The following is a 19,098-nucleotide window of genomic DNA, read 5'->3' on the forward strand; positions in this document are numbered from 1 at the left end:
GCGTTTGGCTCGGGCGTACGTGCTTTTATATGATGGTTCCAAGAGGCTAGGTCCAAAACGCTTGGCAACGCCCTCCTCCCCTCCTTCTTTAGTGACTGATAACAGCCCGAATCAGGGACTCTGGATATCAAGGGAGGTAATTGTTTTCGTGGCCTTCGAGGGACTACAAAGAAATCTGCCTGCACGCAGGAGTCGGACGGATCGAGCGTCACCTACAAAGAACTTGCAGTGAAGGAACTCTCGAGCTGGTGGCCGCAGGGGGGACGTGAGCAGGGCCTGGGGACCGACTCCTAGGAGGTTAAAGGGGAACACGAATGTCCTCTGCAAATATTTTAGGGGTTGTCACTTAGAGCAGGGGTGGCCAACGGTAGCTCTCCAGATGTTTTTTTGCCTACAACTCCCATCAGCCCCGGCCAGCATGGCTGATGGCTGGGGCTGATGGGAGTTGTAGGCAAAAAAACATCTGGAGAGCTACCGTTGGCCACCCCTAACTTAGCGGAGGAGGGCAGGGAGCGGTTCGTGTTGGCAGCAGAGATAGATTTCAATCATGGTTTCAATTATAGGATTCAATTATGAGTGGAAAGGTACTGGGTGGATATAAGGAGTGTTTCTGTAATGAATGTCAGTAAATCAGAAGTAGGTTTGCAACTTACAGAGCCAGTTTGGTGTCGTGGTTAAGTGTGTGGACTCTTACCTGGGAAAACCGGACTTGATTCCCCCTTCCTCCACTTGCAGCTGCTGGAATGGCCTTGGGTCAGCCAAAGCTCTCTTATCTGGGAGAACCGGGTTTGATTCCCCCCTCCTCCACTTGCAGCTTCTGGAATGGCCTTGGGTCAGCCAAAGCTCTCTTATCTGGGAGAACCGGGTTTGATTCCCCACTCCTCCACTTGCAGCTGCTGGAATGGCCTTGGGTCAGCCATAGCTCTCTTATCTGGGAGAACCAGGTTTGATTTCCCACTCCTCCACTTGCACCTGCTGGAATGGCCGTGGGTCAGCCACAGCTCTCTTATCTGGGAGAACCGGGTTTGATTCCCCACTCTTCCCCTTGTAGCTGCTAGAATGGCCTTGGGTCAGCCAGAGCTCTCTTATCTGGGAGAACCGGGTTTGATTTCCCACTCCTCCACTTGCACCTGCTGGAATGGCCTTGGGTCAGCCACAGCTCTCTTATCTGGGAGAACCGGGTTTGATTCCCCACTCCTCCCCTTGCAGCTGCTGGAATGGCCTTGGGTCAGCCAGAGCTCTCTTATCTGGGAGAACCGGGTTTGATTCCCCACTCCTCCACTTGCAGCTTCTGGAATGGCCTTCGGTCAGCCACAGCTCTCTTATCTGGGAGAACCGGGTTTGATTCCCCACTCCTCCACTTGCAGCTGCTGGAAAGGCCTTGGGTCAGCCATAGCTCTCTTATCTGGGAGAACCGGGTTGGATTCCCCACTCCTCCACTTGCAGCTGCTGGAATGGCCTTGGGTCAGCCATAGCTCTGGCAGAGTTGTCCTTAAAAGGGCAGCTGCTGTGAGAGCCCTCTCAGCCCCACCCACCTCACAGGGTGTCTGTCGGGGAAGAAGATGAGATTGTAAGCTGCTCTGAATCTCTGATTCAGCGAGAACGGCGGGGTATAAATCTGCAATTCTTCTACAGATACACACCTGAACAACCCCTTGAAAGGGCAGCTTCTGGGAGAGCCCTCTCAGCTCCACCTACCTCACAGGCGTCTGTTGTGGGGGAGGAAGATAAAGGAGACTGTGAGCCACTCAGACTCTGAATGGAGGGCGAAACATAAATCCGATTTCTTCAAGAGCACTCAGTTGCTGACTGTGTGTGCAGGCTGAGAGGGCTGCAAACAGGAGAAATGGGAGACAGCCCGTGGACCCTCTGGGGGCCAATAGGCCAGTGCCTGCTTTGCTAATTGTTAATCCGGCCCTGCCTGTGACCTGGCATTGCTTCTGTGACACACAGCGGGTTCATTTGCCACATGACGGGAAGATACTTGTCTAGCAAATTGAAGCAGGCGTGATGGGGTTCTAGCTGGGAGTGGGGGGGCTGGGCCCTCTCCAAACCATTTCAGGTCTCCTTGAACCAAAAACCAGCGACTGGAAGAGAGCAGAAGGACTTTGCCCAGGGCCTGATTTTCAAACATCCCTGCAGAATGTGTTAGGAGGGTGTGAGAAATCTGCCTTGACTGCAGATTCTGCAGTTGCTGGCCCCAAGGAAGAATAAGAAGATATTGGATTTATATCCCGGCCTATGCTCTGAATCTCAGAGCAGCCTACAGTCTCCTTTACCTCCCTCCCAACAGACACCCTGTGAGGTAAGTGGGACTGAGAGAGCTCTGACAGAAGCTTCCCTTTCAATGACAGAGTCTCAGAGCAGGTTGCCGTTTCCTTTCCCTTCCTCCCCCACAACAGACACCCTGTGAGGTGGGTGGGGCTGAGAGAGCTCTCACAGCAGCTGCCCTTTCAAGGACAACCTCTGCCAGAGCTATGGCTGACCCAAGACCATTCCAGCAGCTGCAGGTGGAGGAGTGGGGAATCAAACCCGGTTCTCCCAGATAAGAGCTCTGGCTGACCCAAGGCCGTTCCAGCAGCTGCAAGTGGAGGAGTAGGGAATCAAACCCTGTTCTCTCAGATAAGAGAGCTCTGGCTGACCCGAGGCCATTCCAGCAGCTGCAAGTGGAGGAGTGGGGAATCAAACCCAGTTCTCCCAGATAAGAGAGCTCTGGCTGACCCGAGGACATTCCAGCAGCTGCAAGTGGAGGAATGGGGAATCAAACCCGGTTCTCCCATATAAGAGAGCTCTGGCTGACCCGAGGCCATTCCAGCAGCTGCAAGTGGAGGAGTGGGGAATCACACCCAGTTCTCCCATATAAGAGAGCTCTGGCTGACCCAAGGCCATTCCAGCAGCTGCAAGTGGAGGAGTGGGGAATCAAACCCGCTTCTCCCATATAAGAGAGCTTTGGCTGACCCGAGGCCATTCCAGCAGCTGCAAGTGGAGGAGTAGGGAATCACACCCAGTTCTCCCAGATAAGAGAGCTCTGGCTGACCCAAGGCCATTCCAGCAGCTGCAAGTGGAGGAGGGGGGAATCCAACCCACTTCTCCCAGATAAGAGAGCTCTGCTATCCAAAAATCTTTTATCTGTTGTCCCCAGATATTTCTTGGATTGGATTTGGCAACCCTAATTAGGGAGTGCCTCCGTCCTCCCCCCTCCCCCCCGTTTCTGATGACCCTGGGGAGGGGGAGAGCCTCCAAACCGGGGGAATGCCCTGCTCCCACCTGGAGATTGGCAACCCTAAGGCACACACCAAAAGCAAACCCTCGTCACGTGTGAAGGGTCATAAAAATAAAAGAAGGGGGTGCAAAGGCTGCATGGGGGGGGGGCGTCTGCAAGGGCGGTAGGGTTGCCAATCCCCAGGTGGGGGCAGGGGATCCCGGTTTGGAGGGGCCCCCCCGCTTCAGGGTCATCAGAGAGCAGGGGGAGGGGAGGGAAATAGCTGCTGAGCACTCCAGTATTCCCTATGGAGACCGATTCCCTTAGGAAATAATGGGAAATTGATCCGCTGGTATCTGGGGCTCTGGGGGGTGGCTGTCCTTTGAGGTCAGAGCACCAAATTTGCAGCATTGCCTCCTGCGGCTCTCCTCAAAAGGCCCTCCAAGTTTCAAAAAGATTGGACTTCAGGGTCCAATTGTATGAGCCCCCAGAGAAGGTGCCCCTCTCCTTCCTTATTTCCAATGGAGGGAAGGCATTTGAAAGCTGTGCGGTCCCTTTAAATGTGATGGCCAGAACTCCCTGGTCACAGCCTTGCTCCTGGCTCCACCCCCCATGTCTCCTGGCCCCACCCCAATGTCCCCTGGCCCCACCCTATATCTCCTGGCTCCACCCCCACATATCCTGGCCCCGCCCCCAGATATTTCTTGAATTGGACTTTGCACCCTAAAGGGAGTGCCTCTCTCCTCCTGCCCCCCTCCTCGCTTTCTGCTGACCCTGAGGTGGGGGGGCAGAGCCTCCAAAGCGGGGGATCCCCTGCCCCCACCTGGGATTGGCAACCCCGAGGCTTCTCCCAAAAGCAAACCCTCATCACGTGTGAAGGGTCATCAAAACCAAAGCGGGCGGAGGCCGTGGGTGCTTTCCTCTGCAAGGGGCGGGCGCATGCTCGGTGCTGCCTCTTTAAAATCCCCAGGCCCGGCCCGGCCCCCTGCAAGAGGAGCGAAAGACGCTGCAGCTGCTGCTCTCGCTGCCGCCGCGGAGTGGTCGCTTGGGGCAGCTGCCGGGCCACCATGGCGCAAGACTGGGATCTGGGCCGCCGGCGGAGATACACGCAGGACAGCATGGGTGAGCCGCGCCGTGCAAACCCGCGGGGGGATCGCGGCGCTCAGGAGGCTCCAGAGCCCCGCGCCGCCGTCTGCAAAGCCTCCCTTTCCGAGACACGCGTCGCGCCCTCCAGTGCCTGCAGAGAGGTCCCAGCGGCAGCCGGGTTGCTCTGAAGCGGGGGGAACAAAGCAGGATTCAAGGGGCACCTTGAAGACCGACTCAGTTTCATCCAGAATAGATAGATCCCAGCGGCAGCCAGTCGCTGTGAAGCGGGGGAACAAAGCAGGATTCAAGGGGCACCTTGAAGAACGACTTAGTTTTATCCAGAATAGATAGATCCAAGGGGCGGCCGGGTTGGTCTGAAGCCGGAGAACAAAGCAGGATTCAAGGGGCACCTTGAAGACCGACTAAGTTTCGTCCAGAATAGATAGATCCCAGCGGCAGCCAGTCGCTCTGAAGCGGGGGAACAAAGCAGGATTCAAGGGGCACCTTGAAGAACGACTTAGTTTCATCCAGAATAGATAGATCCAAGGGGCGGCCGGATTGGTCTGAAGCGGGAGAACAAAGCAGGAGTCAAGAGGCACCTTGAAGACCGATTAAGTTTTATCTAGTTTTTTGCTCCTGCTACTCAGATCAAAGGTTTGCTCAGTTCGTTAATTTTACTGCATACTGCTGGGTTGTTGCTTCCGCATGCTCAGGCTACTCACATCAAAAGGTTTGCTCAATGTGTTAATTTCATTGTTCTGTCATTGTGCCATTTTACATTCCAAACCACTGCCTACCAGATAATTTGACTTCGCTGTCATTGGTTCTTAAATCTGTCCCATGTTGCATTCTGGGCCACTGCCTACCAGCTCTGGATGGCTCTACTCAGCTCTGTATGGCTTTGCTCACTGCGCTGGATTCCTCGTCTGATGAAGTGTGCTTAACAGCACACGAAAGCTGACGTTCTCAATAAAACTCGGTTGGTCTTAAAGGTGCCACTTGACTCCTGCTTTTATCCAGAATGTAAGCTGTCGTGTGCTAGAAGCACACTTCATCGGATGAGGAAATCAGGTACAGTAAGCCAAGCTACATATAGCTGGTAGGCGGTTTAGAATGCAAAATGGTACACATTTACGATCCAATGACAGAATAGTAAAATGAACCAATTGAGCAAACCTTTGAATGGTGGAGAGCCAGTTTGGTGTAGTGGTTAAGTGTGCAGACTCTTATTTGGGAGAACCGGGTTTGATTCCCCACTCCTCCACTTGAGCTGCTGGAATGGCCTTGGGTCAGCCAGAGCTCTCTTATCTGGGAGAACCGGGTTTGATTCCCCACTCCTCCACTTGCAGCTGCTGGCATGGCCTTGGGTCAGCCATAGCTCTGGCAGAGGTTGTCCTTGAAAGGGCAGCTGCTGTGAAAGCCCTCTCCAGCCCCACCTACCTCACAGGGTGTCTGTTGTGGGGGGAGAAGATATAGGAGATTGTAAGCCGCTCTGAGACTCTTCGGAGTGGAGGGCGGGATAGAAATCCAATATCTTCTTCTTCTTCTTTGATCTGGGTAACATGAACGTGAGGAACCAATCTTGCTATTGATCACCTTTTTGCCTTCCTTCCCTCCCTGCCGGCGCTTAACCCACCTGCAATTTCTTATTTGCCTTCCTCACCGCTCAGCAGCACCAAAAATTCCACCAATCTGGAGGGCACAGCTGGCTGGCAGGGAGTTTGGCTACTACCTCGGGACCGCCCCGGGTTGACTGTGCCCAGACCAGGTAGATGCAGAGGCGGAGTGGGTGTGTCTTTCTGGCTGTGGTGACAGGCTTACACCCTGACATGACACTCCTGTTGATCTCTAAGGTGCTGCTTAGGGAAAGAGATGGTGGCTCAGTGGTAGAGCATCTGCTTGGTAAGCAGAAGGTCCCAGGTTCAATCCCCGGCATCTCCAACTGAAAAGGGTCCAGGCAAGTAGGCGTGAAAAACCTCAGCTTGAGACCCTGGAGAGCAGGGGAGGGACTGTGGCTCAGTGGTAGAGCATTTGCTTGCCAAGCAGAAGGTCCCAGGTTCAGTGCCCAGCATCTCCAACTAAAAAGGGTCCAGGCAAGTAGGCGTGAAAAACCTTAGCTGGAGACCCTGGAGAGCTGCTGCCAGTCTGAGTAGACAATACTGACTTTGATGGGCTGAGGGTCTAATTCAATAGAAGGCAGCTTCATATGTACTGAATGCAAATTGGTATGTGCACATGTCACTTTCTTTCTGGCTTGTGGGTGGGGCTTGTGAGCTTCTCAGCTCCTCAGTAGGCTGGATCAGGAAAATGTTTGGGGAGGGGGAGTTTGAACATGTGCTTGACACATCTCTTCGATGTTTGTTGGGTCTGAAGAGCAGTGTTGCCAGCTCCAGGCTGGGGAATTCCTGGAGATTTTGAGGGAGTAGAGCCAAGGGAAGGGCAGGGATTTGGGGAGGAATGGTGTCTTAGTAGCAACAGTGCCTTAGGCGTCTGTCCCCCAAAGCTGTCGTTTTCTCCAGGGGAGCTGATTTCTGTCTCCTGGAGATGAGTTGTCCTTCTGGGAGATCTCTAGATTCCACCAGCCGGGAGGTTGGCAACGGTCCTTAAGAGGAGTAACTTCTGCACCGGTTGAAGTTTTGTCTCATTTGTCAGCAGCATTTTAGTGCCGTTCCAAAGTTTTAGAATACAATCCGAGAGAGGCAAGAAGCCTCATACTGAGCTGGAGCCGATGTGAAATCGCTGCTGGAGATGCTCTGCGTCCCTCTTTTTGAAAATTGTGTAAAGAATCTATATAATTGAATCAATATTGGTCCCAGGTCTGATGAAGACTGGAAAGAAACAAGTACGTAATTGATTGGCTTGTCACCACACTACTTTGGGACTTGAATGTACCTGATTTGGACTGGTTTCTATATACCTCTTAGTAAATCGTTCCAAAGTTTTAGGCAGCGGAGGAAAGAAAAGTCTAAGCGGATACCCTGACAATTGAGTTGGTCTACAAGAGTCTACTGGACTCAGATCTAAACTGATGAAACCACAAATTTAAGGTTAATGAAACAGCCTTTTGTACTGGTATAAGGCTAAACTCAGGACCTCTAATGTTGCTAGGGCAGGAAGTGGTGGTCTTGGGGGGGGGGGGTGCGGAATCTGGTGAGAATCAGATAATGGATTGAAGGAGCCTGATGAAGATATGGAGCAGAGATCCATCATTGGCTTTTTGTTATGAGGGCTGAATTTGACATAAATGAGATCTTGTTGGGCCAGGCAATGTGTGTGCCTATTTAAGATTAGGTAGCAGAGAGATAAACTTTTTAAAGGACACAGACAAACACAACTAAATTTTTTTTATTTTAAAAAAACTTTAAATAAAACATGTCTAAAACATTAGCATTCGTTGGTCTTAAAGGTGCTTTCTTTGTATTTCTCCCATCTGGTCCAGGAAATTGCGCAAAGGAAGCTGTGGCTCTTTCCTTCCTTCCTCAGGGGACCGGAGGGGGGGGAGCCTCAGCCAATGGAGTAAATAGAGGCTTTGCTGTGTAAGCTCCTGTGTGATTGAGCAAGCCTGGCAAAGCAGGTTCAGATGCAGAAGGAAGCAAAAGAAAAGGAGAAGGAAGCAGACGAGAGTCAGTTGCTCCTGATAGGAGCCCTGTGGGGGCCTGATTTGCCCCTGGGCCGCATTTTTTACACCGCTGGTGTAGATGGAAATCTGTCTGGGGCAGTAATGCTCTGTCTTCTTGGTGCTTGGGGGGGCAAGAGTGGGAGGGCTTCTGGAGTTCTGGCCACAGTGGTGGACCTCCTGATGGCACCTGAGTTTTGGCCACTGTGTGACACAGAGTGTTGGACTGGATGGGCCATTGGCCTGATCCAACATGGCTTCTCTTATGTTCTTATGTGACACAGAGTGTTGGGCTGGATGGGCCATTGGCCTGATCCAACATGGTTTCTCTGATGTTCTTCTGTGACACAGAGTGTTGGACTGGATGGGCCATTGGCCTGATCCAACATGGCTTCTCTTATGTTCTTATGTGACACAGAGTGTTGGACTGGATGGGCCACTGGCCTGATCCAACATGGCTTCTCTTATGTTCTTATGTGACACAGAGCATTGGACTGGATGGGCCATTGGCCTGATCCAACATGGCTTCTCTTCTGTTCTTATGTGACACAGAGTGTTGGACTGGATGGGCCACTGGCCTGATCCAACATGGCTTCTCTTATGTTCTTATGTGACACAGAGTGTTGAACTGGATGGGCCATTGGCCTGATCCAACATGGCTTCTCTGATGTTCTTATGTGACGTAGAGTGTTGGACTGGAGGAGCCATTGGCCTGTTCCAACATGGCTTCTCTTATGTTCTTATGTGACACAGAGTGTTGGACTGGATGGACCATTGGCCTGACCCAACATGGCTTCTCTTATGTTTTTATGTCTGGGCCAGTGATGCTCTGTATTCTTGGTGCTTGGGAGGGGCAACAATGGGAGGGGTTCTGGAGGTCTAGCCCTGCTGGTGGACCCCCTGATGGCACCTTGGTTTTGGCCACTGTGTGCCCCCAATCATTGCTTCTACTTGAAAGCAAACTCCATCAGTATCTTATGCCGTATTGGGAAATTTTTTTGTGGTGGGGGGAAAAGGGGGCATGGTAGAAGGAGGGAAGGTGGCATGAAGACCCCGATCTTGTCAGATCTCAGAAGCTAAGCAGGTTGGGTATTTGGATGGGAGACCACCAAGGAAGGCTCTGCAGAGGAAGGCAACAGCCAACCACCTCTGCTTCTCATTTGCCTTGAAAGCCCCTTGCTGGGGTCATCATAAACCTTGGTTGGGAGACCACCAAGAAAGGCTCTGCAGAGGAAGGCAATGGCCAATCACCTCTGTTTCTCCCTTGCTTAGAAAGCCGCTTACTGGAGTCACTGTAAGCTTTGGGTGGGAGGCCACCAAGGAAAGCTCTGCAGAGGAAGGCAATGACCAACCATATCTGCTTCTCACTTGCTTAGAAAGCCCCTTGCTGGGGCCACTGTAAGCCAGCTCTGACGGCAGCACTTTACATACACGCACGCAGAGTGATGCTTCATGCGCTCATGTGCGTAAATTGCTATGCGGTGCATAAAAGAGCACGAGGGGCTTGGGCGTGACTGGGTAAGGTCCGCATTTTGGCCAGGGCTGAAGCTTGAGAAGTAAACACATCCCAGACTCGCTAGCGAGCTTTGTTCGGGGGAGAGCGTCTGCTCCTGCCCCCGTCGCTAACGTTAAACACCATAAAAGGTCAAGTGACCGGAGCTGATAAGGTCTGAGAAAGTGGAGTCTTTGAGTTCAGCAGAAGTTTTTGTTGGATGGATGGAAGACTTCTACCAGGGGAGGGGCCGTGGCTCAGTGGGAGAGCCTACGCTTGGCATGCAGAAGGTCCCAGGTTCCATCCCCGGCATCTCCAGTTGAAAGGACCAGGCAGGAGGTGATGGGAAAGACCTCCGCCTGAGACCCTAGAGAGCCATGAAGTGGGGCTGTGGCTCAGTGGCAGAGCCTCTGCTCGGCATGCAGAAGGTCCCAGGGTTCATCCCCGGCATCTCCAGTTGATAGGACCAGGCAGGAGGTGATGGGAAAGACCTCGGCCTGAGACCTGGAGAGCCATGAAGTGGAGGTGTGGCTCAGTAGGAGAACCTCTGCTTGGCATGCAGAAGGTCCCAGGTTCGAACCCCAGCATCTCCAGTTAAAAGGACCAGGCAGGAGGTGATGGGAAAGACCTCAGCCTGAGACCCTGGAGAGCAATGAAGTGGGGCTGTGGCTCAATGAGAGAGCCTTCGCTTGGCATGCAGAAGGTCCCAGGTTCCATCCCCGGCATCTCCAGCTGAAAGGACCAGGCAGGAGGTGATGGGAAAGACCTCCGTCTGAGACCCTGGAGAGCCATGAAGTGGGGCTGTGGCTCAATGGTAGAGCCTCTGCTTGGCATGCAGAAGGTCCCATGTTCAATCCCCGGCATCTCCAGTTGAAAGGACCAGGCAGGAGGTGATGGGAAAAACCTCTGCTTGAGCTGCCAGAGCAAGGGTGTCAAACTCATTTCTTATGACAGCCGGATCTGATCTAAATGTGAGCTTGTTGGGTTGAGCCATGTTGGGTTGGGCTGGGCCATGTGTGTATCTATTTATGATTAGGTAGCAGAAATATAAATGTTCTAAATGACACAAAATAGGAGTCAAGTCGCACCTTTAAGATCAACTTAGTTTTATTCAGAACGTCAGCTTTCATGTGCTCTAAGCACACTTCATCAGATGAGGAATCCGGTGCAGTGAGCAAAGCCACGCTCAGCTGGTAGTCGGTGGCTCAGAATGCAAACTGGTACAAATTTAAGATCCAATGACAGTATAGTAAAATTATCTGGTAGGGAGTGGTTTAGATTAGAATGCAAAATGGTAAAAAAAAGTTTAAGATTCAGTGACAGAATAGTAAAATTAACAAATTGAGCAAACCTTTGATCTGAGTAGCATGAGCATGCAAAAGCAATAAAACAGTAATATGTCAAAATGTGAGAGCGTCTGTTAATGACTATATTGTATTAAGCCTTGGTCAAAAGGAAGGTATTTATATCTCAGAAGATTTCCCATCCAACTAATTTACCTTTTAACATGTAACATACATATAATTTGGCATAGGAGAAAAATACTTTAAAATTATTGTATTAATTTTAATGTATTAAAATTAATGTATTTTTCTCCTATAGCAAACCATAAGAGAAGCCATGTTGGATCAGGCCAGTGGCCCACCCAGTCCAGCACTCTGGGTCACATAAGAACATAAGAGAAGCCATGTTGGATCAGGCCAGTGGCCCATCCAGCCCAACACTCTGTGTCACATAAGAACAGAAGAGAAGCCATGTTGGATCAGGCCAGTGGCCCCTCCAGTCCAACACTCTGTGTCACATAAGAACATAAGAAAAGCCATGTTGGATCAGGCCAATGGCCTATCCAGTCCAACACTCTGTGTCACATAAGAGAAGCCATGGTTGGATCAGGCCAATGGTCCGTCCAGTCCAACACTCTGTGTCACTTAAGAACATAAGAGAAGTCATGTTGGATCAGGCCAGTGGCCCATCCAGTCCAGCACTCTGTGTCACATAAGAACAGAAGAGAAGCCATGTTGGATCAGGCCAGTGGCCCCTCCAGTCCAGCACTCTGTTTCACATAAGAACATAAGAGAAGCTATGTTGGATCAGGCCAGTGGCCCCTCCAGCCCAACACTCTGAATCACATAAGAACATCAGAGAAGCCATGTTGGATCAGGCCAGTGGCCCCTCCAGTCCAGCACTCTGTGTCACATAAGAACATCAGAGAAGCCCTGTTGGATCAGGCCAGTGGCCCATCCAGTCCAGCACTCTGTGTCACATAAGAACAGAAGAGAAGCCATGTTGGATCAGGCCAGTGGCCCCTCCAGTCCAGCACTCTTTATTTTATTTTATATTATTTTATTTATTATTTATTTATTTATATCCCGCCCTTCCCACGAAGGTGGCTCAGGGCGGCTCACAACAAGTAGTCGAACATAAAATTAAACTAGCATTTAAATATATAAACATATAAAACATTCAGAACATTTAAAAACCTTAAAACATTAAACAATACAACAATATGTATAGTAGGAATCTGGTAAAGCTACATTTAATTTCCCATATCAGGTGTAAGCTAGGTATAAGCTAGCCGGAAGAGGGTTTTCTTACAGGCCCTGCGGAACTGAACAAGGTCACATAAGAACAGAAGAACATAAGAGAAGCCATGTTGGATCAGGCCAGTGGCCCATCCAGTCCAACACTCTGTGTCACATAAGAGAAGCCATGTTGGGTCAGGCCAATGGCCCATCCAGTCCCACATTCTGTGTCACATAAGAACAGAAGAGAAGCCATGTTGGGTCAGGCCAATGGCCCATCCAGTCCCACATTCTGTGTCACATAAGAACAGAAGAGAAGCCATGTTGGATCAGGCCAGTGGCCCATCCAGTCCAACACTCTGTGTCACATAAGAACATAAGAGAAGCCATGTTGGATCAGGCCAGTGGCCCATCCAGTCCAACACTCTGTGTCACATAAGAACATAAGAGAAGCCATGTTGGATCAGGCCAGTGGCCCATCCAGTCCATCACTCTGTGTCACATAAGAACATAAGGGAAGCCCTGTTGGATCAGGCCAGTGGCCCATCCAGTCCATCACTCTGTGTCACATAAGAACATAAGGGAAGCCATGTTGGATCAGTCCAGTGGCCCATCCAGTCCAACACTGTGTCACACAGTGGCCAAAAAACCCAAGTGCCATCAAAAGTGCTCTCTCTGCTTGTCCTACTTGTATTTCTCTGTTAAAAAGGTAAAGGTAGTCCCCTGTGCAAGCACCAGTTGTTTCTGACTCTGTGGTGACGTCGCATTACAACGTTTTCAGGGCAGACTTTTTATAGTGTGGTTTGCCCTTGCCTTCCCCAGTCATCTACACCTCCCCCCCTCCCCAGCAAGCTGGGTACTCATTTTACCGACCTTGGAAGGATGGAAGGCTGAGTCAACCTTGAGCTGGCTACCTGAACCCAGCTTCCGCCGGGATTGAACTCAGGTCATGAGCAGAGAGCTCGGATTGCAGTACTGCAGCTTTACCACGCTGCGCCACGGGGCTATAAGTATAGTTAATTACAATTAATAATTAGTTTTAGGCATCAGGTGCCGTCAGGAGGTCCACCAGTGAGGCTAGAAGCCCTTCCACTGTGCACCCCGCCCCCAGCACTAAGAATACAGAGCATCACTGCCCCAGACAAAGAGTTCCAACAGTATGCTGTTGCTAAGAGCCACTGATGGACCTCTGCTCCAGATGTTTATCCAATCCCTTCTTGAAGTTGTCTACACATGTAGCTACCTACCACCTCCTGTAGCAGTGAATTACTGTGGAGTAACAGACATATAAACAAAGCAGGAGTCAAGTGGCACCTTTTTAAGACCAATTTTTATTTAGAACGTCAGCTTTCGTGTGCTCTTAAGTATACTTCATCAGACGAGGAATCCAGCGCAGTGAGCAAAGCCATACAGAGCTGGAAGGCAGTGGCCCAGAATGCAACATGGTACGGATTTAAGAACCAATGACAGGGAAGTCAAATTATCTGGTAGGCAGTGGTTTAGAATGTAAAATGGTACAATGACAGAACGGTGAAATTAACACATTGAGCAAACCTTTGCTCTTGAGTAGCACGAGCATGCGAAAGCAACAAAACAGTATGCCATAAAATTAAGAAATTAACAAATGTATTTCTCCTTTTAGCTGTATTGACATACTCAAACAGGGATATTGGCTGTCTTTCCCATTTCGTATACTGAACCCATCTCCCACTAATTTTAATGTATTTTTCTCCTAATGGCAAACTATATGTATGTTACATGTTAAAAGGTAAATTACCATAGTTGGATGGGAAATTTTCTGAGATATATAGATACTTTCCTTTGGATCCAGGCTTAATAAAATATAGTCATTAACAGACGCTCTCACGTTTTGACATATTACTGTTAAGAACATAAGAACATAAGAGAAGCCATGTTGGATCAGGCCAATGCCCCATCCAGTCCAACACTCTGTGTCACACAGTGGCAAAAATTTTTATATATACACACACACTGTGGCTAATAGCCACTGATGGACCTGTGCTCCATATTTTTATCTAAACCCCTCTTGAAGGTGGCTATGCTTGTGGCTGCCACCACCTCCTGTGGCAGTGAATTCCACATGTTAATCACCCTTTGGGTGAAGAAGTACCTCCTTTTATCCTTTTTAACCTGGCTGCTCAGCAATTTCATCGAATGCCCACGAGTTCTTGTATTGTGAGAAAGGGAGAAAAGTACCTCTTTCTCTACCTTCTCCATCCCATGCATTATCTTGTAAACCTCTATCTCGTCACCCCGCAGTCAACATTTCTCCAAGCTAAAGAGTCCCAAGCGTTTCAACCTTTCTTCATAGGGAAAGTGTTCCAGCCCTTTACTGTTCTATTGCTGTTGCATGCTCCTGCTACTCCGATCAAAGGTTTGCTCAATTTGTTAATTTTACTATTCTGTCATTGAATCTTAAAAATTATTTTTTACAGTTTTGCATTCTAAACCACTGCCTACCTGATAATTTCGCTATACTGTCATTGGATCTTAAATTTGTACCAGTTTGCATTCTGAGCCACTGACTACCAGCTGTGTGTGGCTTTGCTCACTGCACCGGATTCCTCGTCTGATGAAGGGTGCTTAGAAAGCACACGAAAGCTGACGTTCTGAATAAAACTAAGTTGGTCTTAAGGGTGCCACTTGACTCCTATTTTGTTCAGATACCCTGAGGTTATAGACTCTGTTTTCTCATGGCTTTTAAGGAAATGCTGGACAGATGTCGGCTGCTGCAAGCAGCAGTGTTTTAGGCCTCCTAAACCTTTTGAGTTCTTCCTAGAATTTTTTTTTTTTGGGGGGGGGGGTTGCTTTTCCTGCTGAGGGTGGAGAGAGCAAACTTCAAGCTGTTGAACAGCTCAGAATCCAGCCGTGTCTTGGTCTAATTGGCGGAGACATGGCGGTAGATTTGATTATCTTGGTTCTCGCTCATGTGAGCGGCGCATGTTTGGCCCTCTGGGTGGGTTTTTCTTTTTTCAATTTACTTTGTTTACACCCTGCCTTTCACCACAGGGTGACCCAAAGTGGCTGATGTCGTTATCTTCGCCACCATTTTATCCTCACAGTGACCCTGGAAGGTGGGTTAGGCTGCGAGCGTGAATGGCTCAAGGTCACCCAGCAACTTTTCATGGAAGAGTGGGAATTCGAACCTGGGTCTCCCAGATCTTAATCCGGGCCGGGGGCAAACTTGCGTAACGGAAGAGCCACATAGAAGAAATGTCAGATGTTTGAGAGCCGCAAGACATGAATCTCAGAGGTTTGAGAGCCGCAAGAGAGGGAAGAAAGAAGGAAGGAAGCAAAATTAAAGAAAAATCTGGGGACTTTGGGGGTGGGGCCAGGAGACATTGGGGGTGGAGCCAAGAACAAGGATGTGACAAGCATAATTGAACTCCAAGGGAGTTCTTGCCATCACATTTAAAGAGACAGCACACCTTTTAAAACGCCTTTCTTCCATAGGAAATAGTTAAGGATAGGGGCACCATATTTTGGGGCTCATAGAATTGGACCCTCTGGTCCAATCGTTTTGAAACTTGGGGGGTATTTTGGGGAGAGGCACTAGATGCTATACTAAAAATTTGGTGCCTCTGCCTCAAAAAATAGCCCCCCCAGAGCCCCCAATACCCACGGATCAATTTCCTATTATTCCCTATGGGAATCGTTCTCCATAGGGAATAATAGAGTGCCTAGTAGACATTTCCCTTCCCCCCACACGTTTTCTAAAGGGGGGGGCCTCCAAACTAGGGAATCCCCTGCCCCCTCCCTCTCACACACTCACACTTACCAGATCTTCCTCCGGAAAACTCTACTTCCTGTGAAAACGAAAGCAAAGAAAGGGAGGGGCCGTTCTCAGAAGCCCTTTCTGCTTCCTGCTTCCTGCCCAGCCTTAAAGGGGCAGACATTTTGCAAAAGGCTCAGGAGCTCTACAACATGAAGCCTAAAGGTATGTTCTCCCCCCCTCCACCCCCCACCCCCGCTTCCAGAGTTTTGAAGAGCGGGAGATGAGGCTGCGAACCCAGAAGTCTCCCGCCAGAGCGGGAGGTTTGGGAAGCCTAGGTAGGGGGAAGGAGAAAAAGGGCAGGAAAGGACAACTGGAATGATTCAAGGGTTGGAACACTTTCCCTATGAAGAAAGGTTGAAACGCTTGGGGCTCTTTAGCTTGGAGAAGCGTCAACTGCGGGGTGACATGAGAGAGGTTTACAAGATTATGCCTGGGATGGAAAAGGCAGAGAAAGAAGTCCTTTTCTCCCTTTCTCACAATACGGGAACTCGTGGGCACTCCATGAAATTGCTGAGCAGTCGGGTTAGAGTGCTCCATCTAAAGGTTCCTCGTGTGAGAGGGAAGGGCAGCCAGCAGGGTCCACCCCAGTATCCTTGAAAGAAATTCCCTTCTAGAAGGTAGATGTGAACACAATCCACATGATACTTTTTATAGGGACCAACCCAAGGAAGAAGAAGAAGACTGCAGATTTATACCCCGCCCTTCTCTCTTGAATCAGAGACTCAGAGCGGCTTACAATCTCCTGTATCTTCTCTCCCCACCGGAGGGAGAGGAGCCTCAACCAATGGAGAAAATCGAGTTTTTGCTCTGTAGCTCCTGGTAATTGAGCAATCGTTGCAAAGCAAGCTGAGAAGCAGAAGGAAGCATGAGAGAGGGAGAAGGACGCAGACAAGAGACAGTTGCTCGGGGGGGGGGGGGCTGATTTGGCCCCTGGGCCGCATGATTGACACCCTTGGCCTACATGACCTCCCTAAGTCATCTGTGACTTTGCACCTTTAAGTCCAACAAAGTTTTATTCAGAATGCAAGCTTTCATGTGCTAAAAGCACACTTCATCAGACAATAGTATGGAATGGCAAGCAGTCCTAAATACAGAGAAAGTTGGCAGCGAGTTAGTATGCAGAATCATGGAAATGTCCCTTAGCAGATTAAGAGAGTCACAAGTTGGGGTCTGGTGTTTGTTAGTTTATGTTAACTGGACTGAAAAAACAACGAAGGGTTGGAATAGCAGTATTTCTCCCATGGGAACTAGGCAAAGAAAGCTCTGGCTCTTTCCTTCCTTCCCCAGGGGACAGGGGAGAGACGAGCCTCAGCCAATAGAAGGAAAAGTGGCATGGCTCAGTAGCGCTGCTGTGCGATTGAGAGAGCCTGGCAAAGCAAGCTCTGCCTCCTCCCCCCATTCCTCCCTAAGGGAGGAGTCTCAGCCAAAGGAAAATATTGAGGTTTTGCTCTGTAGCTCCTGTGCGCTTGAGCAAGCCTGGCCAAGCAAGCTGTTATGCAGCAGAAAGCAAGAGGAAGGGAGAAGGAAGCAGATGACAGCCAGTTGTTGGGATGCGCCTGATAGGAGCCCTCCAGGGGGCCTGATTCGTCCCCTGGGCCATGTGTTTGACACCCAATGGGATGAAATTAAATCAAAATTGTTTCTGACTCAACATTAGGAAGAATTTCCTGACCGTTAGAGCGATTCCTCAGTGGAACAGGCTTCCTCAGGAGGTGGTGGGCTCTCCTTCCTTGGAGGTTTTTAAACAGAGGCTGGAGGGCCATCTGACAGCAATGAAGATCCTGTGAATTTAGGGGGAGGGGTTTGTGAGTTTCCTGCATTGTGCAGGGGGTTGGACTAGATGACCCTGGAGGTCCCTTCCTCTCTATGATTCTATGACTCCTGCCCTATATGGTCGCCCTAAGTCATAAGAACATAAGAGAAGCCATATTGGATCAGGCCAGTGGCCCATCCAGTCCAACACTCTGTGTCATATAAGAACATAAGAGAAGCCATATTGGATCAGGCCAGTGGCCCATCCAGTCCAACACTCTGTGTCACATAAGAACATAAGAGAAGCCATATTGGATCAGGCCAGTGGCCCATCCAGTCCAACACTCTGTGTCATATAAGAACATAAGAGAAGCCATGTTGGATCAAGCCAATGGCCCATCCAGTCCAACACTCTGTGTCACGCAGTGGCCAAAAAAGAAAGGAGGTTCACAAGTGGGGCTAGAAGCCCTTCCACTTCCCCCCACCCCAAGCACCAAGAATACAGAGCATCACTGCCCCAGACAATTCCAATAATATGCTGCGGCTAATAGACACTGACTTGACAGTTCTCTCCAAACCCAGCAACCCAAGGGCACCTAACGCAACTTTTCTTCAGCCAGGATGTTGTCAAAGCAAACAAAACCGCATCAGTCAACAAACGGGTAGCCCTCAAAAGCCGAGGATCGGAATGTGGAGGCTGTCGTTGAAAACATGGGCCATAAAATACCCAAACCTATGTCGTTGTAAAAGATCTTTGTTTTTCAAACGAAAAAAAAGGGAAAGTGGGTATAGGAAAGTAATTAAACATCTGTCCAGAAAAACAGAATTCGTTCTGCATACCGCCGTGTCCTCATACAAGAAAATTCCGTCGTATTATTATTATTACGCATTTAGCCTCTTATCGCATTAGTCGCACGAAATTATATTGCAAGTTGCCCTTTAAATTATCATATTTCGTTTATGTTTAGTTTATATTCCAATCGAATGATTTGAAGAGTATTTACCACCGTTCACCATTAAGGCAGTTGAAGTATCGAACCATGCATATAACTTCTCCCAGTATTTTCTCGCTTCCTCTTTGGATTTCCCAGCAAGCATTAAAGAGAAACAGTCCACCTCCGCTGCTTCCAGTACTTGCCCAATCAACTCCTGCTTCGCAGGTAACTCTCGAAGCTTCCGTTTCTGAGCAAACAAAATCCTAGCTGCAGTATACCGCCAATACTTCTTCACCCAAAGGGTGATTAACATGTGGAATTCACTGCCACAGGAGGTGGTGGCGGCCACAAGTATAGCCACCTTCAAGAGGGGTTTAGATAAAAATATGGAGCACAGGTCCATCAGTGGCTATTAGCCACAGTGTATGGAGCACAGGTCCATCAGTGGCTATTAGCCACAGTGTATGGAGCACAGGTCCATCAGTGGCTATTAGCCACAGTGTATGTGTGTATATAACATTTTTTGCCACTGTGTGACACAGAGTGTTGGACTTGATGGGCCGTTGGCCTGATCCAACATGGCTTCTCTTATGTTCTTATGTTCTTAGTATTAAGATGTGCCGTCAAGTGTCTTATTTCTTTTGTATAGTCATTAGTGACATGATAGAGTGGGGTGACGTGAGAGAGGTTTACAAGA

At 49.5% G+C, this 19,098-nt stretch overlaps 1 protein-coding gene across 1 annotated transcript in view; it reads left to right on the forward strand.

Moving 5' to 3' along the window:
- Positions 1-4,230: 4,230 nt before the first annotated feature.
- Positions 4,231-19,098, forward strand: part of LOC132575943 (uncharacterized) — an 85,311-nt gene continuing 70,443 nt past the window's right edge. The window contains 1 exon segment of the mRNA XM_060244630.1: positions 4,231-4,324. Coding sequence (XP_060100613.1) covers positions 4,270-4,324 — 55 coding nt within the window. The 5' untranslated portion in view covers positions 4,231-4,269.

This window comes from Heteronotia binoei, chromosome 8 (assembly GCF_032191835.1).
Source record: "Heteronotia binoei isolate CCM8104 ecotype False Entrance Well chromosome 8, APGP_CSIRO_Hbin_v1, whole genome shotgun sequence".
NCBI lineage: Eukaryota > Metazoa > Chordata > Lepidosauria > Squamata > Gekkonidae > Heteronotia > Heteronotia binoei.